Below are 26,946 nucleotides of genomic sequence, written 5' to 3'. Positions count from 1 at the left end.
TGTAAGAGGACTATGTGACTGTTTCCATGTGCATCTACTTTGATTTCTTATTGGTAAAGGCTTTTATGTAATACTGTCTTTAAAAATCTTTCCAAATCATACACCAATACAGATTTGGCAGAGTTAGTTTGGTTCAAGAGGTTCCTAGCAGGCAGGAGTGAGCACACAATCCTATAAGTATTAGTTTAAGAAGTATTTAAAACTCTACTTTTGGATGAACACTCAGACTGTGTTAAAGTTGAACCAGTGCAAACAGTCACTCTCCCAAAAATAAAATTCTAGGCCAAGGCTAACTTGATGAAATATTGCACTTATAATTATTTAAACGATTTACAATTTTCCCATTGAAAATAATATAAGTTTTAGTCGTTAGGTGGCAGCACACAGCCCATGCTGACTGAACTCGTACCCAGTGACTTCTTTCTCAGGCTGTTGTTGAGCACAGGGTTATGATGCTTTCAGTACTTCTTGGAATGAAGAAATATAAATAAAAACACAATAATCTGTCAAAAAATTATCTGAAATTTAACAGAGACAACTTTTTTTCTTACATATCAAATCATTATATCTGCATTTGGTTACAGCATTTATGAGGAGAAATCGCATCAGCAAAATATTTAACAATTGATAATTAAAGATATTACGCTAATTTTGGATTCGAGACAGTTTTTTTCCCACGCTCTCCGAGAAACCCATCAACCTCTCAACATTTTAGAGGAATGTTAGATTACAGATGAACCACGAGGTAAATCTAAAGAAGGGAGGAAAATAATTATCGGATTTCTGGTATCAACTGGAATGATTAAAAGAATATAGAAAAGAAGAACTAGAAAGAAGTTTAGTCCAGTAGATGGCGGCATATACAACATCAAGGATACCAGCTGCCATAAACAATCAAAGAAGAAGAAGAAGCTGAACCATGAAGGCAGCGCTGCCGTGGATCACATGCTATCAACACATTGCATGTTTCTGCCTGTTAGCGTTTGTACAGTATGAAGAAGTCAAAACGATAGCAAGTCGTAATATGGATAAAGTTATTGTTTGATTTCTTGTCTGGATGTTAGTTTAGTGCAAGCTACTAAAATGGTGAAGGAGCAATTCAGAGAGACAGATGTGGCCAAAAAAATGTGAGTATAACACAGCGAAGAGCCCTACTAGCTTGTTAGCTTGCCGGTTAGCTGTGTCAGTTGCAATGTGACTAAACTTGAGAAGTTATCTAGTTGTAAAACGAGTTAGAGTTAGAGTGGGTTAAGTGTCGCGACCAGACTGGCACATGATTGATTTATGCTCGTTGTAACGTGACCTGTTGTAGTCATGCTGGTTAACGTTTGCTAGCTATGTCAAATTTACTTCTAAGTAAATGTGACAGTTTAGCAAATAAGGTGTATTTGATGGGTTGTCTTGTTGGACTAACTTACTATGTATTCCTTTGTATTACTATCCGTCATTTAGATATTTGTTGATTAATGTACCACGGTAGAAATACTCTTGCTCTTCACAAATGGTCTTGTTAGACATTGCAGCTGACGTGAGCAGAAACCTGTTGGTACTAACCCCGAGATTTTCTTTGCCCACTTTGCTTGCTTGTGCATGTTCACAGAAGCCACATCTGCTTTGGGATCAAATCTGCCGAGCAGATGCGGCAGCAGGCCCACATCCAGGTAGTCAGCAAGAATCTGTATAGCCAAGACACCAAACACACTCCTCTGCCCTATGGAGTGTTGGACCACCGTATGGTAAGACAGGAAAACGGAGTTATTGCTTATGTTTGCAGAAGTGACTGGAGCTTATCCCAGCTGCCACTGGGAGAGAGGTGGGGTACACCCTGGATCCAGTACTAAAAGCTTAAAATGGATCAGTCTTGCCCACAGTACTGCATCTGTAACTGTTCTAGATTCATTATAAGAGTTACTCCTGGTGACAAAATTCGAACATAGTGACCAGATTTACAAGATTTTCTATCGATTTCCTTTTAAACTTTGAGACTAGATCCTTATCAAGATGATGGTCATTTTTGCAAATAATTTTAGCCAAAAAGAAAGAAGGAATAAAGTAGGGAGAAGTACTTTTTGGAGAGTAGAAAATGTTTCAAACAAAAACCACAAATGACAGTGAGTTTGAAAAAACCTCAAGCCAGCCAATTAAGATGCATATAGAAAAATCAGTGCTCACAGAAACTGATGAATTTTTTCACCCCCCGTTGGCCAGGGATGCTGACGGGTTACCTAAAGTGTTACCTAAACTACAGTAGAGAGAGGCTCACCTATAAGCTGTCTTAAAGTTCACTGTTTGGGAATATTACACCCGGTTATATATCTAATTTCTTATGCCTACACAGTCTCTTAGCATTTTACTATTGTTGATTTCTGTCGAATTTGCCCACATTCTCTATGTATACTGGTGTTGAGCCAGTATAAATGTTCCCAGACAACAACGTAAACAGTTGCAAGGTTTAACTGCTTAAGCTTAATACTCGTGAAGACAATAAGCAGTATGCATATATTCAGGAAAAAAGAAAAACAACAACATAAAAGCAATCGTGTTGTACAATGCTGCAAATTGTTTTAAGAATGGAATAACTGCATTTTGCACTTGCACCTCAGCTTTATCCCTCTGTGTATCTCATATGATGTTCTATGCAGGGTACCAGCGAGAAAGACAGACCTTGTTTGACATGTGGGAAGAATCTGGCAGATTGTTTAGGACATTATGGATATCTGGATCTGGAGCTGCCATGTTTTCATGTCGGCTATTTCAAAGCCATCATAGGAATCTTGCAGGCAAGTATACGGTCTTATGTGGACGTTGAGTGTACAAAGTAATGCACAAAATGATAGATTTTATACACTCTACATGGTATTAGAAAAGTATTTGTTTAATTAGAGGCAATATGAATAATTCAGAATGCTAATTTGGAAACTCAAGGTTAGAGCAGATGGTTAGACCGATCCCCACAGAGATTAGCGTTTGGCTTTGGGTTATACTTAGAAAAACAAGAAAGAAACAAACTAAAACTTAATCTGAAATGCAACGAGGCAGAATCATCATTTGTCCTGTAGGGGTCACTAGAGTATCAAAACTAGAATGTCAAGGTCTTTTTTTAGTCTCCTAAAACAGTCAATTGAGCATTTTCATCCCTTTTTATGTTGCATCTTGTTGTCTGTCCAGATGATTTGCAAGACGTGTTCGAGCATAATGCTGACCAAAGAGGATAAACTGCAGTTTTTGGATTACTTGAAGCGCCCTAACCTGCCTTATCTCCAGAAACGAGGGTTGAAGAAGAAGATCTCTGATAAATGCCGCAAAAGGACGATTTGTCTAAACTGTTCAGCTTTTAATGGTGAAAAGAGACTCTTTTAGCCTTCTTTTATTTTTTGTTGTGTGTTTGGTGTTTTTTTTTTTTTTGTGGCCAATCCTGCCTCGATAGTTTGAAATCCTGAGTCTTATATTCCTCATTTTTCAGGACCTGTGAAAAAGTGTGGCCTACTTAAGATCATCCACGAGAAGTACAAAACAACCAAGAAAGTGGTGGATCCTTTCGTGTCAGAGTTCCTGCAGTCCTTTGATATCGCCATTGAACACAACAAACTTGTGGAGCCCCTGCTGGCCAGAGCACAGGTGAACTGTCGCACGTTTTTCTTTAAAACATTTTTTTTACTTGTTCTGGAGTTTTTGAATGCTACGTTTGGTGCTGATGGGACTTCCCAAGACCAACAAGTCCAGCAGAAGTGATGCTGTATAAAACTCGGAGGCTTACTGAGAGAATGACAGTTTGAAGTTGGTATTATATCAAAGCTTACGATGCTTAGATGTGTTGTCTTCATTATTGACCGTTTAATGTTCCCTTTTAAATGAAGGGAAACTATACATTTTTAACACCATGAAAATAGATTTTTTTCATATTTTAGCAAATGAAAAATAAGTGTTTGTAGAAATTCTGGTGTATATTCCTTAAACCAAAGTATGTAAATGTACTATTGTAAACATCATCAGAACTATTGAAACCAGTCTCATTACAAGGTAAAATCCCTGTAAAAACCTACATTTTGCCTTATTTAGCTTTGATTCCAAATCCCTTTCTAGGAAAACCTTAACCCTCTGGTGGCCCTGAACCTGTTTAAGAGGATTCCTGAAGAGGACATCCCCCTGCTGCTGATGAACCCAGAAGCTGGGAAACCTGCAGACCTCATCATCACACGTCTCCTTGTGCCTCCTCTCTGCATCCGACCCTCCGTGGTCAGCGACCTGAAGTCAGGCACCAATGAGGACGACCTCACAATGAAGCTGACAGAGATAATCTTTCTTAATGATGTCATTAAAAAGGTTGGTAATACTGAAAAGGGAAAGCTACCTTTAATACCGTTGAATGCAGTGTCACTCAGCTTCTTAGACGTTGTGTTTTTTAACTGATGAACTTCTGTACATCTAATTGGAAATCCCTTTGTCTAGTTGATTTCTTTGGCCATTGAATCTGCAAAATCTTTTTTTAAATGATCAAATTCTCTTTTCCAAAGTTTTTCTCAAGTATAGACCAGGACAGACTGTTTGTTCTGTTTCTGGGATGCTCCTGAAATGAGTTTTGGCACATGAAGTCAGATGGACTTGGAAATGTTTAGAAATATTGAGTTGCCATGACCACCTCAGTTTTAGAACTCTGGTGTTATCGTGACATTTTTGATTCTTTGATCACTTAGCATCGCATGACTGGGGCTAAAACCCAGATGATCATGGAGGACTGGGACTTCCTCCAGCTGCAGTGTGCTCTTTACATCAACAGTGAACTTTCTGGCATCCCCCTCAACATGGCACCAAAGAAATGGACCAGAGGCTTTGTGCAAAGACTCAAGGGAAAGCAAGGTATATCATATTTTTTCAAACTCGGAGCTATCTGAATAAGCAGCATTTTTTTATTGCGGCCACTGCAGGACACTTTAATTACAGTTACTCGTAAACAAAATGGGAAAAAAATAACCCTCCTAATAATGGAAACTTGTACTTGTCAAAATATGTGCTAACTTTCCTTTTCTTAGTGTACAGCCAAGTGCTTATTTAAGTGTTCAATAAACCAGTAGATTTTAATGAAAAAGAGTTATTTAAACACAGAGAAAGCAATGTTTCCGTTGACATTTTTCATTTCTCTGTTACAAACATTAAGAGTTTGACTTCATTTCATTTTGTTGTGACATCTCAGGTCGATTCAGAGGAAACCTCTCTGGGAAAAGAGTGGACTTCTCTGGCAGAACCGTCATTTCCCCAGATCCGAACCTGAGGATTGATGAGGTGGCTGTCCCTGTGCATGTGGCCAAAATCCTAACGTACCCAGAGAGGGTAAAGCGCGCTCCATTACTTCAGCAGACACAAATAACGACCACTGTGATGTAATGACAGCAGTTACAGTCTCTGATTTCGATGCCGTTTTAAGGTAAACAAAGCTAATCTGGAGCTAATGAGAAAACTCGTTCGTAATGGCCCAGAGGTTCACCCGGGAGCCAACTTTATCCAGAACCGTCACACACAGATGAAAAGGTGAGCTGCGTCCCAATCAGAATCACAGCAGTGCTGACCAGAGCTGCTTCAAAATAAAACCTAATCCTCTCTGTTTTTCAGATTCTTGAAATATGGGAACCGGGAAAAGATTGCTCAGGAACTGAGGTTTGGTGATGTGGTGGAAAGGCACATGATAGATGGAGACATCGTCCTCTTCAATCGACAGCCTTCTTTGCACAAACTCAGCATCATGGCCCATATTGTGAGTTTGGATTGTAGCTACAAATATTTGTTTAACCCTAATGATGGAAAACTCTTTGTTGCTTTGTACGCTTCTGCACTGATGAATTATGGCCAGTTGGGACGAAATGGTTAAAAGCAATAATCATCTGTGCCTTGAAGAGGTTTCTTTAGTCCCATTATAGGAACATTACTGAGTTAATATTCCAGAATTTAAATTTAAATGCTGACTGTGTATCCCTTCTTAAATTGAACATTGCTCTGGTATACTGAGCAGTCTTTTTTGGTCACTTACTCATCTAACATTGTCTGTTTTTTTTTTTTTAACCTCACAGGCCAGAGTCAAACCCCACAGGACATTCCGGTTTAATGAGTGCGTGTGCACCCCATACAACGCTGACTTTGACGGAGATGAGATGAATCTCCATCTACCTCAGACTGAAGAAGCAAAGGCTGAGGCCCTTGTCTTGATGGGGGTGTGTATGATTTCAACACATTGTTCATACAGAACGCGCTCACTCATCAAACGTTGGCATTCAGCAGTGAAAAGTTCCCCCCGGGAATCCTTTGTTAGGAAATTGTGGATTGACTCCGGCTATTATCTTGTCTTTCAGACCAAAGCTAATCTTGTCACTCCAAGAAATGGTGAACCTCTGATTGCTGCTATTCAGGACTTTCTGACAGGTCAGTGCAGTGATGTGAAGCAGCCAATCACAGATCCCAATGCTCTCGCTTTGTCTGCCATGAGTCTCCTGGTACTTGGACTTAAAACTCTCAGTGAAACATACAGTTGAAGTCTCTTGAGGTCTGATGGCATACAACAATGTAAAAAAGTGTATTTATATAATGTTCTTAGTATATTGCTGTGCAAAAGTCTTGAGCCACCCCTTATTTCTTTATATATTTGCAGGAAAACGGGAAGAAGGTGGTTTGTTCAGTTCATTCAAACGTATGCAAACATAAAAGGAAGTACAGTATATAAAGCAATTTATGTACAATTCTAACAAGCTCCAAAGTCAATATTTGGTATGAACACCTTTTTTTTCCCCCTTCATTATAGCCTGAACCCTCTGGCAAGCTTTCTTGTAATTTGTAAACAAATGTTTGATGCATTTGAAAGATTCTCAGTAGACTCACAAATCACCTTTGGAATGGAGAAGCAAATAAAATGTTTCTACATCAATATATCTTACAGCCAGGGATTTAGTGCTATGCCGAGCACTTTGCAGCAGAGATGCAGCCTTCTATCTTCAAGATCTTTTTTTTTTTTACCCTCCATTGTATTATTGATAATAACGATAATTAAAAGAAAGAAAGGAAAAAGAAGAAAAGACTCTTAACATGTAATCTGTGCAACGTTGACACAGAATCTTGTGTTACTGTAACTGCTGATTTTTATCACAGATGGCTGGCAGATAACTTCTTCTGTACTCCAAACAATAGCAGTAAGTGTGATTACATAGCTTATTGATTGATTGTTTGTTGGAAGTCTATCTTCTTTTGTTAGTGATTCAGAAGATGCTTACGTCTGTATTGATTTCTTACAGCTTTTTCAAAGCTGTGAAATGTGTTGTCGAATGTAGCCTTTCAGATAGCTGGCAGAGTCTCTTCGGTTTGTACATTTTATATTGTACTTATGTGTTATCTAACATAAGATATGTTAGAATTAGATTAGTTATGGGTTGTTACAAAATACTTTCAAAGTGCCAAATAGTCACACTGGAAGGAAAAAAAGACATGATGCATCACAAATTGTCCTGTAATTGCATCGTAATCAGATTGCTTCACTGAATAGAAGATAGTCAACTGAAGGGCCAGATGCAGGTCAGGTCTTTGCATCCCTTTCAGATACTGTTCATCTGCTTTAGATATATTTTTAGGCCTTATGCCACTTGACCAGTTTCCTCAAACTTGTTTATGAACACACTACACAAAATGCTGAGAAATGCCAATTTTTCAGTTAATGGCTCCTTGGAAATCACCTTTTTGGTTCAAAATGACTATATTTTGCCTATCAGACTGTCTTTGACATATTATGTGTTTTGTGACGGGCTTCCAGTAACAACTGCCTAAAGATACTATTTTACATTTCTTTTCTGTAATTTGTAGACACAACACTCTTTTATCCCTTGTGTTGGGTGCTTTTTTTATGCTTGACTAATTTGTAGGTCCGTGTTAAGAGGCTTAACAAAATTATGGTCAGATGCAAGTATTGCACCTAAAATAAATTTAAAAAAAGCAGCCAACCTCCAAAGAAAAACTTTGAAATACCTTCGGAAGGCTCAAGACTTTTACACACAACTGTGTAGCTATCTTTTTTTTTTCCTGAAGGGGGAACACTTCAGCAATGTTTAGCAGGCAACTACATTTCCCCTTCATTGACTGCATGTTTCACCCTCTTAGGTGCTTACCTGTTGACCTTTAAGGACACCTTCTTTGACAAATCCAAAGCCTGCCAGATAGTGGCATCAATCCTTGTGGGCAAAGATGAAAAAGTCAAGATCTCTCTCCCTCACCCGGCTATAATGAAGGTATTCAGCGATGGTGAGCCTTTCACAAAACTGTGTTTTTCATCTGGCACTAATGCACTAATACACTGTTGTGTATCCACCAGCCAATGGCTCTGTGGACGGGCAAACAGATCTTCAGTGTCATTTTAAAGCCAAGTAAAGAATGTCCAGTCAAGGCGAACCTGCGGACCAAGGGCAAACAGTATTGTGGCAAAGGAGAGGACCTCTGTTACAATGACTCCTGTGAGTTGCTTTAAGATGTTCACTTAACAAACAGGAAATGTTTGCTCTGCCTTTTTTCAGCTAGTTTTCACAAAAGACATCCAAATACTGCTGCTCAAATGTGAAGAGATAAGACGACGTGGTGACGTCTATTTATAGTCATGTTACAATTCATTTCCTTTTACACAGTTGCATACGATGACCGAATAAGATGCAATGATACTCCAAAGCATGCTGTTACTGAACACACTTTCAGTTTTGATAGTTTTCAGTAAATCACTGATTAGGGCATCAAATTCAGTGAATATTAACATACTGACTGTCATTGGGAGACAGTGTGCACAAAAATGATTATTTAGCAAAATTCTCATCTTGGAGTTAAGAAGAAAAAGGAAAAGTCCATTCCATGATTATTTTCCCCTGAGTTTAAAACCTTTTTGTGTTTCTTTTCTGGATCTAATGGCATCGTGTCTCTCCCTATTCCTTTTTCACGTCCCCAGTTGTGGTGATTCACAACAGTGAGCTGATGTGCGGTAGCATGGACAAGGGCACCTTGGGATCCGGCTCCAAGAACAACATTTTTTACATCTTGCTGAGAGACTGGGGACAGCTGGAGGCTGCCAATGCTATGTCCCGCCTGGCGAGACTTGCTCCGGTGTTTCTCTGTAGGTGGTCTACAGGACTTGCTTAGCGTATCATGAGTGAAACTTTAAAGGCATACCAGACAGAATATTGAAGAAAAAGAAAAAACGACAGAGACACATGCCTAAATAATTATTCTAATATTAATAATCCCTCTTAATCATGTCTTATAACCAGTAGAAGTGTGTGTTGGTGTATTTCTCTACATAATGCCTCAAAACAAAATCTAGAACGCTGCACATAACATTTGTGCTTCTGCGAATCAACTGGAAATCTATTCATTCCTACGTGGTAGTGAGACTACAGATTAAGTAGCAAACAGGCTAACGAACTGCTGGCTCTTAACGAGCTTTGACTACACGCCTGACGCTTCCAGCATCGCGTCAAAGTAAAATCCCTTCTGAATTTAACATCTTTGGTCTTTTTTGGTGCACCCGTACCCTCTCTTATGGAACTGACCTGACTTTGCAAAATAAAACGCATGTCTGTTTCAGTGACAGAGAAAAATGGTATAGACTGAAACTGTTCCTCTTTGGTATGCACATCGTAATGCTGGTTAGGCGTTTTTTTTTTCTCCGCCCTTCCTGACTACCTGGCCCCGGCCATTGTTGGAGGGTGGCTGCTCTACTCTTTTGTATCAGCTCCACCCCTGGCTATCATAAGAATAACACTGTTCTGGGTATGTTTCCTTTGATAGCAGCTCTGTATTGGAAGAATCAAAGAAATCCCCACATGATATAGGATTTCCTTATCAGTAACTCGGGCAGGGTTTCACAGAAAGGAAGCTTGTGCAGTAAACCCAAAACTTTATCTTGATCTCAAGGTGATTTAGCCCTTTGACATCTTATAATGTACATCAAAGAGGCAAAAAAAATTTTTTGTTTGTTTTAATTTTTGTATTTTCCCCCCTTCCCAACACCCAATTTTCAGCCAACAGGGGTTTTTCTATTGGAATCGGGGACGTTACCCCTGGCCATGGTCTGCTGAAGGCCAAACAAGACCTGCTGGATGATGGCTATAAGAAGTGTGACGAATACATCGAAGCTTTGGGGAGTGGCAAATTACAGCAGCAGCCAGGCTGCACAGCAGAGGAGACTCTGGAGGTAGGCATGTGACTCCTGGTTCCGCAAACCTCTTTCACTTAAAATTCCCACTCACATTGACTCATCAGAGTGTTGATAACGGCAGTCGGAAATTGAAGAGGTCACATGCTGCTTTTAGAACTAGCCTGTAGCAGAGGAACTGGCATGTGCTCTTAATAAATATGATAATATAAATAATAAATTCAGCTTCAGCTGATCAAAGGAGCAGAAAAAGACCGCCGAGCACTTACTAGAAACAAGACGGTGACTAAATTTAATAACCAAGCTTCAGGCTCGTGTTCCCCTAAAGCAAAACAGTTGACATCAGTTGGATATCCTTAAACTCTTCAATAGTAGTGCTTTAATGGCCTAAAAATGATCCAAGATTAGGGTCGGGCTTGACGAACACATAAAACCTGTGTGGTGATAATTTTGAATTCCTGATTTGAGGCAGAATCTAATGAGACAACCTGCCTTCATCTGTTTGAAGGGACGATTGCAGAGGATCTAATTCTGTCATGGCAGATGTGGGAAATGGTTCAGCAACTTGTCCACGAGAGAAACGTTTAATGGTTGATGTGCTGATTTTGTTATTTAAGTAATTTTATGTACTTTTTTGCTCCTTGTATTTCAGAATGACTGCTGTTGATATTGCACAGGGTGATATTAATGTTTGCCATTGAGTTTGTGTGGTGCAAATGAAAAGAAAAAAGTCCACATGTTTCTATCACCCACCCAGGTTGTTTTTTTTTGTTTGCTTTTCAATAGGCTCTCATCTTGAAAGAGCTTTCAGTGATCAGAGACCGGGCTGGCAGTGCCTGTCTCAGGGAGCTTGACAAGAGCAACAGCCCCCTTATTATGGCTCTTTGTGGCTCTAAAGGTAAGCTTGCTGGAAAAGAAGCATAACTAATAATGCAGTCTTTTTTTTTCTGATGCAGTCAGTGGATTAAACAGTGAAAACCACAACAGGAGCTGCAAATATGATCCTTTTTGGATTATCGCCCTAATATTTGTGACATAAGCCTTTGCTCTTGCGGTACCTCCTATCTTTCTGCACTTCCCTCTATGCCTGCACTCTATCTCTACTCTGTCACCTCTGACAGAGTCGGACTAGTGGGTTCCTCCTATGTAGTTTATTGTGAGCTTTTTATATAGCTTGTTATATCTTCATTTGTAAGTCGCTTTGGATAAAAGCGTCTGCTAGATGCATAAACATAATATCTTCAACAGTTGAGAGACTGTTTTCGTTGTCGGGGTAACAAACACAAGAAGGAGGTAGTTTATCAGCTTCCTACTTCCTACTCTAAAAGATAATTGCAGTAATTACTTTTACAGTGAAACTATGATAAGTAATGAGGGTTTGTTAGATTGGCAGCAGTTTGTTCCAGCATAGTGTGTGTCAATGTGCAGTTTGTTGGCTAAAGAAGTCCTACAACTAGTCGAGTCTGTGAAAGATGAATAAAGATAAAGTTCTTAATGCACGACGTGTTGCCAGTTGAAACATATTAATCACTAAACTTTGCTAAGTGTATTCCAGTTGGTGAGTTCTTTTTTTTTGGCCAGGTGGTTAGATTATTGTCATCATTATGATAAATGGTACTAAATGGTAATAAAACAAAATTGAATCAACTTGGCTCTCTGCACAAATGGATGCTGTCGCGGGTACCATTGCATGTGTTGGGTTCCTCGTTTTTTTGTTGTCAGAAAATATTGGTGATTTTGTCTTTCCTTTGTATCTGCACCCTCTGCGCACATTCAGGGTCCTTCATCAATATCTCTCAGATGATTGCCTGTGTAGGCCAGCAGGCCATAAGTGGCTCTCGAGTGCCTGATGGGTTTGAGAACCGCTCCTTGCCTCACTTTGAAAAACACTCAAAAGTAAGATCTAATTTATTCATCTTGATTACTTTGTTCCTTAAAGAAATCACAAACGTTGTGTCTGGATTTATTGGGGATACATGCAACCGTTACTGAGTTTGTGTAAATGGGGGAAAAAAACTCTCTTGAGTGCTTTGAGATGGATTATTTTCATGGTTATGCAAAGGCTGCATCTGATTTAAATCAAAAAGCATCACAGAATTCTAAGGGTTCGTCTCTATGCGTGTCAGAGTTTCTTTAAGGATCACAAGTAAAATCATGATGATGGAAACTGCATGGAAAATTAGAAAATGGGTAACTCTGAAAAGCTAATGCACACATATGGAATACTTAGAAGCTTGGTTGATGACTCTGTAATGATTTCTCCCCAGCTGCCTGCTGCCAAAGGCTTTGTGGCTGATAGCTTCTATTCAGGTCTGACACCCACAGAGTTCTTCTTCCACACAATGGCTGGTCGAGAGGGCCTGGTAGACACTGCAGTGAAAACTGCTGAGACTGGATACATGCAGGTAATGCCTGTGGACACCTCTCCCGACTATTTACTCCTGCTTTTACTCGATGTTAAGCGAATGAAAGCATATGCCTCTTTTTGTATAACACAGTGTACTGGATAAACCTTCCCTCTGAAACTGTTTGTTACTACTTTGGAACAAAAACTGCATCTAAAACTCAAACAAAAGTACTGTAGACTATGACTAAGAGCTATATATTGATAGACATTCAAAAATATCATTTGATTAATTGACACAATAAATCATGTAAGGAGATCGTCAGGAATACATGAAATAAGATTCACAAGTTCTTAAAGCTCCATTGCTAATCCTGTGAAAACCCCACAGTGCAAAACCAAAAGATTAAATAGTAAATGACAAACTCTGCTCGATCAAAATGACATCATTTGCAGTCATTCAGTTTTTTTTTTAGCTAATGTATTAAAGAGTTGACAGTGGAACGTTTTCATATGAGTTAATCAGCCTCTTAATCTGGACGATGTGTGTTTTTTGGTGTGTTTGTTGCACATGTCGCTGACTATTCCTTTTGATATTTGAACAGAGACGTCTGGTGAAGTCCCTTGAGGACTTGTGCTCGCAGTACGATCTGACTGTACGCAGCTCCACGGGTGACATCATCCAGTTTATCTATGGCGGCGATGGCTTGGACCCGGCTGCTATGGAAGGAAAGGATGAGCCCCTGGAGTTTAAGAGGGTCCTGGACAACATTCGGGTGAGTGGAGTTGGACGTCTTACTTAGCAGACATGACGCTTTGCTTCAGGTTGTAGTTCTCTTTTCAGTTGTTCAGCTTCTTTTCAGTTTTGTTCAGTTTTCGCACATTTATCCGTTCCCAACAAAACCATTACAGGATACTGCATTTACTGCCGTCACATTCCACTTTAACAATTGCCTAAGACTTTCCTCATGTCTCCGTGTGTCCATATCTCTGCTGTTGTTGGTAATAATAACATGCTGTGCTATGCACGCTGATATTTAGTTTGTCTAGAAGTAATTTAGTTGAATGAAGAGGCCCTCTTGCAACCTAGCCAGGGTGAATGATGCCTTAAAAGGCAGCCTTACAGCTTGTGGTTAAGCTGAAAGATAAGTAGGAATTAAGTGGATTGAAATTGAAAAAATACAGTAGGTCCGGCAATATCTGGAAATAATGGAGCTTCCCCACCGGGTAATCCTAAAGATTGGGTGCTCAAAGTTGTGCTCAGAAAGTAATCGCTGTGAAACAGTTTGAAAGCGTCGTTTCATTCATGAGATCGCTCCTTTGTTCTCCTCATTTGTCAGGCTTGCCTGAACAGAGCAGCTCCAGCTTTGCATTGTCTCTCCTCTGCAGGTTGAACAGAGAACAAATGTTTAACTGTTGTTTAAAAGGTTCCTTCACATGTTGGGTTGTCTTGTTTTCAGTGCAAGGCTGTAGCATTTTAGTGTTCTGACAAATGAAAGAGGAACTTCTCTCTTCTCACAATTGTTTGATTTGTGAAGTTTAGCCACAATACACTCGCAGAGCCATCTGACATTATAGGTATCATGAAATGGCAATTGTTCCCTAATGACACTGAACGCAGCGTGTGGCGTCCTTGTGACATTGGATCCAGCACTGTTTTGGATTACTGTGGTTCCACTGGAACATGCTACCGTTTCATTGTTTCCCTCAAGGCTGCGATGTCTCACAGTGAGATGCAGCTCATTTTATTCATGTGAGGAAAATAAAAGGTATACTACTAGTGACTTGTAGGTATAGCTACAGCAACTCAGTGGCTTGTGTGATTCTGTTTGTATCCATATGCAAATTGGTCGAGTGCTTGAACTTTACGTTAAGCGTGTGTCTCAAGAGTCAGGTTGGATGTCAAAGAAAACGCACCCCGGCTGCCTGATGTAGGCTCCATATCTCCCTGTTACTCATTTGCGACATGCAGATCTCCTCTCCATTTAAAAAAATTCATTAAAAAAACAGACTTTTTCCACAAGCAGGTGGAATATCGGCTGATAACGAACAGAGCCTGATCAGAGCACCCTTAGATTTTCTCTTAAAGAAAACAACAACAAAGGTGCAGCTAAGGACTGTGATGACGCTATTTGTAAGAGTGATAGTGGTAGTTATCACAACCAAACATGTGTTTGGTGGGATTTTTAGATTCACAAACACTGTTAGTGCTGAAAATGGGGTTGTAAATGCAGTTCGAGTTCAGAGGTGATGGAGCATTTAGTCAAAGCCCTTAAATTCTGAAACAAGCTACCCGAGGAACAGGTCAGCACAGTCAGTGCTAAACATATATGAATATATGTGATATTTAAATCTTTTTTTTAATTTTTTTTTTTACTGTAATCAATAATACATTGACTGTGATCCCCAGGCGTTTCTGTGTTGCATCATTATCTGTGTTAAGTGTGTCCTAGTCGATAACTGAAGCATGTTTGCAAGAAAAGATCGATATCAGAGGTTTTACCATCTATATATTAAGAGACATGATTGCATATAATGGTAGTAAATCTTTGCTCTATATATACTTTCACAGAAGCAAGCAAGTAAAAAAAAAAAATCATGGTAAAAGGGAATTTAGATAGATAGCCACTTGTTAATTTTCATCTTAGATTAGCTTCGGTGTAAGCCATCAGGAGCTGTTGCACACGAGCTGTCGATATATATGCTGTGGACTAATTCTCTCTGTTCCCCACAGGCCGTCCACACGTGTCGAGATGAGCCTGCGCTCAGTCAAAACGAGCTGGTGCTCACTGCGGATGGCATCATGAAAAGAGCTGACTTCATGTGCTGCAGAGACAGCTACTTGGAGGTAACCTCATCACTGTACACAGCCAAGTACTGCGGATTCTTTTTAGTGGTTTACCAAAGAATATTGAAGTTACAGGTATATAATGGATGTTGGCTGACTTTCAGCTTTAGCTTGAACTGAAGGAAGAGTTTCACACGTTAACATGTAGAACCATTTTTTTTTCAGGGTCTCAAATGAGGCGATTGACCCGGCCAGCCTGATGATAAACTTGTTTTGTTTGCAAAAGCTTTTGGCTGGATTTAAACAAAATGTAAATCTCTCTATACTTAAAAACTTATTCGTCAAAAAAACAGAGAAAATGTTGAACAGAAAAAATGCTTAACTGTTAAAAAAAAAAAAACTTCCACTGAACTTATTGACAATCCTGTTTTCCTCCACAACCTATTTATTACATGACAAGCAAACAGAACTCATAAAGCAGACCAAGTAATGCTTGCCTTGGCCATGGTTGGTCATTAATTCCTTAAGTTGAGTAACATTAAAACATTCCACCACAAGCTGTTATTACTGTAAGTTAACAACCAAGTAAAAGAAATGTCAAGAAATCCTGTAATTGGACCAAAAACATTTGTTTATCGGTCTTGCATCACTTTCTGTCTGTAGCAGCTTTGAGCCTTTTAGTTGTGACTGATTCAACGATAAAGAAGACTGGACATTTGTTGTTTTAGCCTCCAAACAAGTGATAATGAGATCAAACGGGCTTTCTTTTTCTTTGTGGGAGGCTTTCATGCATGAGCATCCCTGTGTTGTTGTTCTGGTGGCAGTAATGACCCGTGTTTACTTTTAATGTGTCCGTTTCTCTCTCATTTCCTTCTGGTGAGCAGATTAACTTTGTTTGAAAAAACACAAATTAATTACCACTAATAATGAAAGTTACTCAACCTGGAATAAAAAATGCTCTGGAGGATTTCTGCCATTGATACATTTGTTCACACATTACTGTTAAAGTTGGACTCCAGAAATCCTACTTTTACTTTAAATGTTTAAGTTGTGACTCGCTTTCCCGCCACAGTCGGTGCTTGTGATTGGGGGGGAATTTCTAAAGGGGAATGGTTTCTGTTTGGTTATCATAGGCAATAATCCACAATGTGAGATTGATTGATGATTCTTTCCTAGCTTTCTTCTCAATGTTTTCTTGATGCCAAAATGAATGCTAAAAAGGAAACATGTGAATCTTTTCCCTTTTCGTGAAGGAATTAACTGACACTGGCTCAGAGAAGTACCTGGAGGTACAGTGACCGAGCATGCTGGGTTGTTGTTTAACTGAATCCAGAATGGTGTGTTGAAAAGATAATGTTGTGAATAACCCCATGGCTGTTTAAAAATGCAGCACCTCCTGTCATTGTGATCAGCACCTCAGCATCAGGTTGCTTTATTTAACGTGCGGCTAATGCTTTTTTTTTTTTCCAGAGATGGCTCAATGCATTTTACCGTAGTTTTCTCACCTTGATTGTTTCTCTGAAATGTCTAACAGCTGCATGACTGTGTATCGTTAATGAAAGCTTGGAAGTGACATGATATTCATTCCATATCATTAACTGTAGGAAATAAAGAAATTCATCAAGAGTATGTCAGACAGGATCAAGAAGACCAGAGACAAATACGGCATCAATGATAACGGCACTAGTGAGGTAGGCACCTCTCAATATTGAGTAGTGTGCTGATTAAAGCTTGCATGTGGATCCGAATTGCTCTGCTTTCTTCCTTATATTGCAGCCAAAAGTTCTCTATCAGCTGGACCGCATTACCCCGACTCAGCTTGAGAAGTTTCTTGGAACTTGCAGAGACAAGTACATGAGGTACAAGACGCATGTCCAAGTGTTTAACGTGGACATTAACATATTAGGGTTTATATTTCTAACTTTTTTCAGATTGCACAGTTATGTATTCTTTTAGACCGTGCTTTTACACGCACTTTAAAATTCTGATGCGTCTTGACTTCCTCCACCAGAAACCATGATTTCCAAGGTTTCCCACATATTGGGTAATGTAATTGAGCAGCTTGCCAAAGGATGCTTCGATTCAGCCCCCCCCCCCCCCCCCCCCCCCCCCACATCTCTTTCACACATACACAGGCAAACTTTTATTTTTCTTTTTGGGGTGACCTACCTTTGGTATAATGCATTCTCTGGCCCTAAGTTGGTTTACTGTCAGGTGTGGACGTGAACACATCAGCAGCCCTTTCTTTCTCAGAAGGAAATCTTGTTGGGTGAGGGTTGGGGTCGCCAAATTGATTTAAGATCCTTTTAGCAGCTTTCATTTTCGAAAAAGCGCCGAACGAAAACTGCAGCACACCATTGAACGAGCCCTCATTGCTAAGTGCAAGGCAGACCTTCTCTGCCTCTTTCTGTTTACAGCACAGAAAGGCAGACCTTATTTTGGTGGGTTACCACAATGACAGTATGGGCAAATTTAGTGCCATCTTTCTGATAGAGTAAATGGCAGCTTGACTATTTTACTGCAGCATGTTTAGTGTGTCAGAATGAACATGAAGCAGTGCGATAGCTGATGGGGATGTGAATGTGAGTGAGTGGGGAAATAAATGAAAATAAGTCTCTCACACACACACTCCTATTGCAAACATGATCTGATTCAAATGAGTTGCAGTTAAGTCTGATTAAAAACTTTATTTTTACTGCAGGTGTCATTAAATTGTATTGACATTCAGGTTTTTGCCTATGATTTTTACACATTTCTTTGTAAAATGGGATTTTAAAGTTTTTGCACTTGAAAATGACTTCAGGTTTTAGATTCTTTTCTAGTGACCGGCTTTCTTTTTTTAGCTCCCACATGATCATTTGTCAATACTGAGGTCTGTATAATGACGATAATTGCCGTGCGATTTGAAATCTGTTTGCTTGTAAAGAGCCCAGATGGAGCCAGGCTCAGCAGTTGGGGCGCTGTGTGCTCAGAGCATCGGAGAGCCCGGTACTCAAATGACACTGAAAACCTTTCACTTTGCCGGTGTGGCGTCGATGAATATCACTCTGGGGGTGCCTCGAATAAAAGAAATCATCAATGCCTCCAAGAACATCAGGTATGTAATTAGAGCATTTTTCTATAGTTTCCCTCCATCGTTTGAGTAGAGAGTTAAAAAAAAAAAGGAGCTGTTTGTGCCTTCGCCTCTTCATCATGATGTGTTTTGAAATTGGCTGTGAAATGTTGCCGTCTGACTGAGCAGGAGCCCTTTATATCTTGTGTTTTAGCAGCTCCAAAGGCCTCTCACCGAAGCCTTCATTTGCCCAAATCTCGAGAAACTGATGTAGAACATATGGCGGAATTAGCTCTGCTATGCAAAGAAACTATCTCTCTGCATCGCAGTAATGAATGGAACCCTAATTTGTTTTGAATGCTATTCACCACGCAGCACCCCTATAATCACGGCTCATTTGGATGTTGAAGACGATGCTGACTTCGCCAGGCTGGTGAAGGGGAGAATTGAGAAAACTCTTCTCGGAGAGGTATTCCAGCGTGCCTTTTTCTTTTCTTTTTTGCCTTTAAGCAGTGAGTGGGAGGCTACATATTTAGAGGAAGTGGCTGACAAACACTAGTTGTGATAAAGCGGCCTTCTTCATTTATCCCCTACAGATTTCAGAGTACATTGAAGAAGTTTTTCTTCCAGATGACTGTTTCATCCTGGTTAAACTGTCTCTGGAGAGAATCAGGCTCCTGCGATTGGAGGTATTACATGCATGTGTGACACCCAGCCCTTCTTACGCAACGACAGTCCTTAAATAATAGCTGTGGTTTATTACAACATGTCTTATTTATGTGCTGCTTTCCGTCATTTTGTGTATACGCTGAGGTCTGGAACCATGGTGCTCTGAGGATAATTGACTGCACCGTATCCTTTAGAACGTTTTATAAACACTATTGTGCAATTAAGTTAATGAGTAAAACATTGTTTCTTGAATTAACGAGATAACAACATGAGGCGGTGTAAATTTGAAAAGAGTAAATTACATATTGTTGCTCTTTATTAGAGGCTTGAGTCATAAGTCATAAGTCATTTCAGCACAGCTTTTCTTTCGTTTTGTTTTGGTTGGGCAAACACATTTATCTGTCACCCCTAACGTTTAGGCAGAATATTTAATGCAGTGTTTTTATTAAACAGAAATCGAGACTTCTTCTATGGTTTTACTTAAATTGAGATGTTTTGAATTCTTCTCTACCAGTTCCTAAATCACATCCCTTCTGAGTTCTTTTTTTTTTTTTCTTTAAAGGATTTTTTTTTTTAAGGAACTTATCTGGAATTATGCTACAATTTAGGAGATAAACTATGAGCTGGGTCATCAAGTTCTGTCAGTGTCTCCACCTGAATGAAATGCACTTCAGCTCACTAGGCTTCCCAACCTGAGTAAGCACACCATACCCCAACCGAAGATATGTTTGAGATGTTACTCTCGCAAAGTCTTGACCAGAGCTGTACGAAAACATTGTTGGCACTAACTTCTGTCCATGAAATGGGAGTCACCAACTAACTTAGCTTTACGTGAAGGCAAAAGGCCAATTAGAAACACCTATAAAGGTCACCAGATCAGATTCTCATATGTAGTCCTTTACTTCTAAGTTTTTGGGCTGCTTTTTGGTATGTTTGCCTATTTGCAACAGGGAAAACAAAAAGCTGCTGGTAGCCCCAGGTTTTCCATACAGACCAGAGCGCTATTGAGCTCGTTTTAAAGTGGTGTTATGCTGTCGTTGGCAAAAGTTAGATAGTCACACTTTACTGTAGGATTGAAAATCCATTCTTTGCACAGGCATCAGTTTGAATGATTTAGTTGTTGATGAACCCTCTTCATTTATTTTTCAGTTAGGTTATGCAACCCTTTTGAATATTTAAAAAAAATCTAACTGAATGTTAATGCTAATGAAACAACAGTGGCTCCAGCAGGGTGCTCTCACACACTCGACTGCCTGGAGGTTATTGATTACAGCTTTTTTTTGTCAGGTGAATGCAGAAACAGTGCGTTACTCCATCTGCATGTCTAAACTACGAGTGAAGCCCGGAGACATAGCCGTGCACGGCGAGGCGGTGGTGTGCGTGTCTCCACGAGAGAACAGCAAAAGCTCAATGTACTACGTGCTGCAGTCCTTAAAGGAAGAACTTCCCAAGGTGAGATTCTAGAATGTGACTGTATGTGGAAAACAACAACTATCAGTTGTCTGTAAAAGCACTGCCTGTTCTTTTCTTTTGTATCATGAACTCAAAGTCCAGATTTTCTTTCATACAAATTTAGAAAATGGAACTGGCACCCAATATTTTGTTCTCCTGACAAACCTGAGGCGCTACATGTTTCACAAAGTTTACCAACTTTTTCCATCTGCCCCTGAGCGACAAACAGTTGGTGCACTGCAGCTTTAAAGAGCTGTTTACTGCAGCCAGAAGCTGTGAATCATAGTGTCTGAAATCTGAAAAGTTGGGACTGAAAGGAACTTTGAATTGAGGTTTTTATCCTTTGTGGGTTTGTTATGATACACCTTTTATATTACGTCTATATATCTATATATATCCTTGTAAAGTATTGAAGAGACTGAGTGAGAGAACTCAGTGATTGGGCTTTATCTATTTGTCTAAGTACAGGGAGTTGTTTGCTCGTCTGTTTCCAAAATTGTTGTTCTGTCGCGCTGATAAGGTAGGAAGGAAAACGGCAGTCGTGCTTGTAAATCTGGATCGGACTTTAATGGAGAACCAGTGGCCTGGAGTAAATCTAACTTTTCTGATCTCTTACTTTGAAGGTGGTGGTTCAGGGAATACCTCAGGTCGCCCGAGCTGTCATTCACATTGACGAACAGAGCGGCAAGAACAAGTACAAACTCCTGGTGGAGGGCGACAACCTGAGAGCTGTCATGGCCACACATGGCGTGAATGGAAGTAGGACCACTTCAAACAACACGTATGAGGTAGGACTTTTTTTTGGAGCCAGCCACAGTACAGTTTGGATACTCACCCTGGATTTGTTTTCAGACTGAACTGATGTCATTTGTTAAAAGTGAGGTTGGCATTTTAATAACAATTCTTTCTAGATAATTAAATGTATGTAACTTCTCTAATTACATGACATTTGCATGAGGGCTGGTTTATGGTAAACCTCTTCTCTTCTTGGGAGCAGACGTTTGGGTGTCTGAAGTCTGTGTAAAACACAAACCTGGCATGTTTTTTTTGGCGCCCCTTTGTTTGAAAGTTCCTCATTTTGTGCCGGGGGTTGAGCACTTGCTAAGTCTCTGCCCTCTCAGGCAGACTCCTTACAGACAGCTGTGAAAACAGAGCTGAGACGAGAGGCACTGTGCTTAAACCGGCAGGTAAAATATACCACGGCCTCTCTCGCACATGTCAATGCGACCTTAGAAAATTGTGAAATTGTTAGAAAATAAATAAATAAGGGGCATAGTTGGTCACCTTTAATACACCGTGCTTGGGTAAAGACATGAAAAGGATGGAGCTATTTTTCACACGTCTTTACAAATGAAGTGAGGCAGTTGTAGTGGAGCAGTAAACGGTTGTGATTTGTGGAGGTTATAAAGCCCCACTGTGTAGGTTCTCTGCTGAAATACTCAGAAATCAAAATTTAGGACCAGGCTTGTTTTTTTTTTTTTTTTTTTTTATCTTTTTCACGTGGATATCCAGGCTTTGCCAGTTTTGTATTGCACTCTTGATGACCCTATATGTTTTTGGAGAACTGCTCCTAATCGAGTTTGACGGCATTTTATGCTGTTTCTGTTAAGCCGACCTTCTCTGAAGCCTGTCTCCTTTCTATTTACTTAAGCTGCTGTCTGACAACAGAAGCGTCCGTTTGTGTCAATGCATTCATAGGCAAGGAAAGGTAAAGCTCTCAGAGAGCTGAGGACCGTTATTGTTGGTGCTGTGCTTTCAGCCATGCCTGTGAAGGTTGGCACTCACTGGTTTATATTTTTAAATGCACCCTTTCCTGAGTGAATACATAAAGATATGCAGATCCTGTCATTTCTTGTTTGGAAGCTGGTGGGCTCATGTGCTTGAATGAAAAGATGCCTTTGAAATAGTATTCTGGATCTTAATCTGGACTATAGATAATATTTGTCATTCTTTTCTGTCTAATATCTAGGTTGAGAAGACTTTGGGTATCGAGGCTGCTAGATCCACCATCATCAATGAGATTCAGTACACTATGGTGAACCATGGAATGAGCATCGACCGGCGTCACGTCATGCTTCTGGCAGATCTCATGTCCTATAAGGTACCAACCTTCATCTATATAGTCTATTTATCTAAGCATTCTATCTGTGTATCTGCTCATAGTGTTTCTGCCTTGATGAGAATTTCACTTTAAAACATACCGACCTCTGTCTGTAAAGGGGGAGATCCTGGGAATCACCAGGTTTGGCTTAGCCAAGATGAAGGAAAGCGTCCTCATGCTGGCATCTTTTGAGAAAACCGCCGACCACCTATTTGACGCTGCATACTTTGGACAAAAGGACTCTGTCTGCGGTAAAGTCCAGCTTCATCTGTGTTATGACAGTAAAAATGTACTCTTTTTGACTCGAAATGACATGAACGATTCCTGTGTTCTTGTTTCAGGTGTTTCTGAGTGCATCATTATGGGAATCCCAATGAATATTGGAACAGGACTGTTTAAACTCCTACACAAAGCTGACAGAAATCCCACTCCTGTCACAAGGCCACTTCTCTTTGACAATGCAGACTTCCATATACCTCTGATCACGTAGCATCAAGGAAAGAAAACAGTAGGCGTGAAGGAGCGTCTGTAAACATAAAGAAAAATACAAAGTGCCTGTCAGGAGTTGTATTTGCTTTTATGATGGTTTGACTCAGTGTCACTGTCCCTTTTTTTTTTTATTGAGCATGTTGCTGATGCCACCGATTTCCAAGATGGCTACAATTCATTTTACAATTCAATCCATTCAAAGTGAGTTTGTTGGCAGGCAAACGGTTCTAGATTTATAAATTCAGTTTTCAAAAAATGAATAAAATAATTTAAAAAAGGATTTAGAGTCTCTAAACCCGTCATCTTTACTGTTTTTCTGGCTTTTTACATTTTTGTGAAAGGTTTCTTCTGTTGTTAAGATATTACATAGTTCTATCATATACTGAAGTATATGCATATGAATTATTGATATCACAACCCAGATGTAAACTAGCTTGCAACAGACTTGAGAAGGATAACCTCCTTCATGATGAAGATGCTGGGTCTTTGTTTTTGTTCTGAATTCAGATTCTAGTTTAAACTACTTAAGTTTCAAATGGCAGAGAAGTATTTGTTTTCATACAAGATTTATCTCTGCTAAATCTGTTGAAATGAACATTTTAGATGCTGTGGGAAGTCTGTTCCTACAATGATTTAAAGTATGTAATGTGATAAATAAATAAGGCAACTAGAATAAGGGGAAACAGTCTTTATTTAATTTTGTTCTGTTTGTAAAATAATTAGCCTCTTTGTCCTGAAATGCAAGCAATGTGGTGGTACGTGCACGAGTTGGTGGGTACATATTTCTGCAGATCTCGACTGCAGGCCTGGTGATGGACACTGCTGATGCCTTTAAATCTGACACCATCATCGGGCCAGTTTTGATTTGCCTCAAACTTTGGTTTATGTCAAAAAGCCTCGAAAACTTCAGTCCTATTTGTTTCATTCAAAATAAACTACGTAATTGAGCTGTGGCTGAAAACATGGTAGTACAGCAGAAAAACAGTTTATTCATTTCACAGACAAGACAAATCCAACTATATCACATTTATTTGAAGAAGTTTCTCTTGTTTTGTGCTGACTGTTGAGTGGTTAATTCCTATGAGTGGTGTTTAAATGGTAGATGGACCCCTGGTTCTCCTTGTGTGGAGCACTCTTATGCACCAGATGAGCTCTCAGTCTTGCTGCTGTGGGTGTGTTCAGGGGTGGAACAGAAGCTGTGCACAGTTGGCGACATGTACTGCGCCTGTTTAGCTTTCAGTGGGTTATTTTTGTTAGATATATATCTGGTCTCCCACTGTAGCCAATGCACAATACAATGCTACAAAGTTAAGTTGATAGCTACTTTAGGACTGCACCTAGTATTTTTGTGCCACTCACTGAGAATCAAATACAAGGATATGATCATCTGTATCAAATATGTAGTTTCAGTTCATTAAAGAGGCCAAAAATTGGGCACAGTTGGCAAATATCAGTGTTCTGTCGCTAAGGGCAACACATTCACATTCATTTACAGAGGTAGTTAAAGCTCACTGCCCATTGGAATTTTCATTTTGGATTTAGTTAGAGAGTAATGAACGCATAACACAACATATTTGTGGCAAAAAATATGGGTATTGAAACTAATTTAACTGGGCTGTAACTGAATCATACGAGGTTCAGAGCTCTTCAAGTGCTACTGCACATCTGTGCAAGAAAAAATGGGTTGTGAAAAAAATGTTTGTGATGATACTCACAAAAAAGTAAAAGCTCTCAAATACCAAACTGCCTTTGGAGTATGTATGTGGTAAGGCATCGGGAAACCCAGTCGATCTTCGTTTTTTCCGTTGTAGCCTCACTTAGTGTAGCACAGGCTAAGTATGAACAAACTTTTGGCCTTTTGCAGACTATGTGGATCAGATTCTCTAAGCCTTTGAAGTGGAGCTACGCGTCGATGGACCCAAGTGGTTGCAGGCTGAAATGTAAGCATATCTATAATCCCCATGACCAATTCCACTAGTGGGTAAAGATTATTATATTATTTTCCTTGCTGCCTTTTAAGTCAGCATGGGGTATTTTTATTTTATATATATATATATATATATTCAAAGGAGTCTTTACTTAAATTTTTTATTTTTTTTTCTTCGATCTGAGTTTGCCGGAAGGCTGCTTTTTAAGACTAATTAACCTCACAGCATTGGCCCATCGACATCCCTATCAGAACGAAGCAGTTATTTGTGAAACTATTGGTTCTCGTTTTCAGAACTCAAAAGCTTTTTCCTGTTTAAAAAATAATGATTTGAAGAATAGTGTGAAAGAAAAAGGGCGGTTTCACTGTATTCTAATACTTGAGAAACAGTTTTTTCTACTTATCTTTTTGTATATTAAGTTAAAGAGAGGTCGCATAAAACGAAAGTGTCTTTTTATTTGGACTAAATTTTTATTTGGAATTTTAGGATACCGTCAGGTTTATGACCCAATTCACCGCCAAATCATGCTCTTGCACTTAAGACAATACACAATCCTGCCACTGATACAATCATCAAATGACAATATTTGGATAACACAAGCCAAGTATAGAGAACCACCACTGCGTTATAAGGAAAAAAAAAAGAATAAATAACAAAGGAGGGGGGGCATTAAAATGTGCACCAAACTGTGAGTGAAGGACAAACCAGTGACAAGTCAAATCATTACTAAATTGTACTAAAATAACTAAGTCTTATTTAAACTAATACTACAAAAAAAATATGATACAGTACAACAAGCATCAAGCATTTATACTTAAAAGCCAACTGGTCTGCGTGTGAGAAATTCAAGGCCACATTTTGGCTCACACATTTCATTCCACGCTTCCATTAATGTTGCATGTTCATCTGGCTTCACTCCTCACGGTTTCACTCTGTCAGAAACAACAAAGCTGTGAGCTTTGAGACTGCTTCATAACTCTTGAGTTCAAGTTCAGTAAATCATTGCACCTTGGCAATGATTCGCCAAGTCTGTGGAACTTCAAAAGGAAGATAAAACACTGTTCTTCCAAAAGATGTATTGTTTTAACCATAGTTATGTAGTCTGTTAAAAGTCTGTTAAAAGTCTTTTTACAAGTCTGTTAAAAACCTCTGTAGGTTTCTCAACTGGGTTGAGATCTGATGACTGTGAATGCTACAACACATCATTCCCATAATTTGCGTACTCATGAAACCATCCAGCGACCCACTGGGCTCTGTAAACAGAGATACTTTCACCCTCGAAGAGACCACTCCCGTCAAGGTAGAAATGTTTCGTACTGTAATGGCAAATAACCTTTTTTTTTTTTCTTCTTCAAATTTGCAGTGACCCTCTGAAGGGAACCCAACCCATGTAAGCACATCTCCCTACACCACAAAAGGTTATTAGTGTCATCTGATCCCCTCAAAGCAGGGTTCAAGGGTTCAGCTTTGTCCTTTAATTTGTCACCCATCTGCATATGAAAACGGCAATTTGCCAGAACATGTCAAATAACAGCTATTCAACACCCCCCCCCCCCCCCCCCCCCCCCCAAAAAAAACAAAACAAAAACAAACAAAAAAAAACAGTAACTTTCCTATTTTGTTGTAGAGGACTGATCAAGGTGTTTCCATCCTTATTTCATAACACGGTGAAAGGAAAAGTTTGTGACATGGGGTGTCACTAATGTTGTTACTCATGTGTTGAAGTAGCTCACAGTGGAAGAGGGAGTCTAACGATATTACAGCAGATATAATGGATCATGTGATAAATAATGGTCTGTCAAGGACAACTGTGTACATTTTAAGATTAAAGCTTAAACATCAGTGGCACAGTTGTGGGTTTTCAATAAACCAAAATTCTGTAAAAACACACAAAAAAGGCCTTGCTGTCTAACATATTGTCATCTACATATCTTCCTGTATTTTGTAACAAAATGGTT

At 39.5% G+C, this 26,946-nt stretch overlaps 1 protein-coding gene across 1 annotated transcript; it reads left to right on the top strand.

The window, feature by feature from the left end:
- The first annotated feature begins 924 nt into the window (after window positions 1–924).
- On the top strand, window positions 925–24,007 carry polr3a (polymerase (RNA) III (DNA directed) polypeptide A). The gene is made up of 31 exons (XM_072373008.1): window positions 925–1,127; window positions 1,601–1,736; window positions 2,643–2,780; window positions 3,169–3,340; window positions 3,464–3,618; window positions 4,084–4,323; window positions 4,695–4,857; window positions 5,192–5,328; window positions 5,423–5,526; window positions 5,608–5,749; window positions 6,063–6,203; window positions 6,342–6,411; window positions 8,131–8,258; window positions 8,342–8,480; window positions 8,960–9,124; window positions 10,032–10,204; window positions 10,952–11,063; window positions 11,943–12,061; window positions 12,433–12,570; window positions 13,115–13,285; window positions 15,244–15,357; window positions 16,902–16,988; window positions 17,074–17,156; window positions 18,224–18,394; window positions 18,725–18,818; window positions 18,946–19,038; window positions 20,306–20,470; window positions 21,094–21,258; window positions 22,440–22,571; window positions 22,690–22,822; window positions 22,913–24,007. The coding sequence occupies exons 1-31, from the start codon at window positions 1,084–1,086 to the stop codon at window positions 23,059–23,061; spliced, it is 4,173 nt and encodes a 1,390-aa protein (XP_072229109.1). The 5' UTR covers window positions 925–1,083; the 3' UTR covers window positions 23,062–24,007.
- Window positions 24,008–26,946: the final 2,939 nt, after the last annotated feature.

Source organism: Leuresthes tenuis, unplaced genomic scaffold, assembly GCF_036924035.1.
Source record: "Leuresthes tenuis unplaced genomic scaffold, fLeuTen1.0.hap1 SCAF_20, whole genome shotgun sequence".
NCBI classification, from domain to species: domain Eukaryota; kingdom Metazoa; phylum Chordata; class Actinopteri; order Atheriniformes; family Atherinopsidae; genus Leuresthes; species Leuresthes tenuis.
This window is presented reverse-complemented; position numbering and strand designations above follow the sequence as displayed.

Coding starts and splice junctions, on each gene's coding strand:
- polr3a (XM_072373008.1), top strand. CDS start 1,084: ATGGTGAAGGAGCAATTCAGAGAGACAGATGTGGCCAAAAAAAT. Junction 5,750..6,062: donor TCAGCATCATGGCCCATATT/GTGAGTTTGGAT, acceptor TTAACCTCACAG/GCCAGAGTCAAACCCCACAG. Junction 11,064..11,942: donor GGCTCTTTGTGGCTCTAAAG/GTAAGCTTGCTG, acceptor GCGCACATTCAG/GGTCCTTCATCAATATCTCT.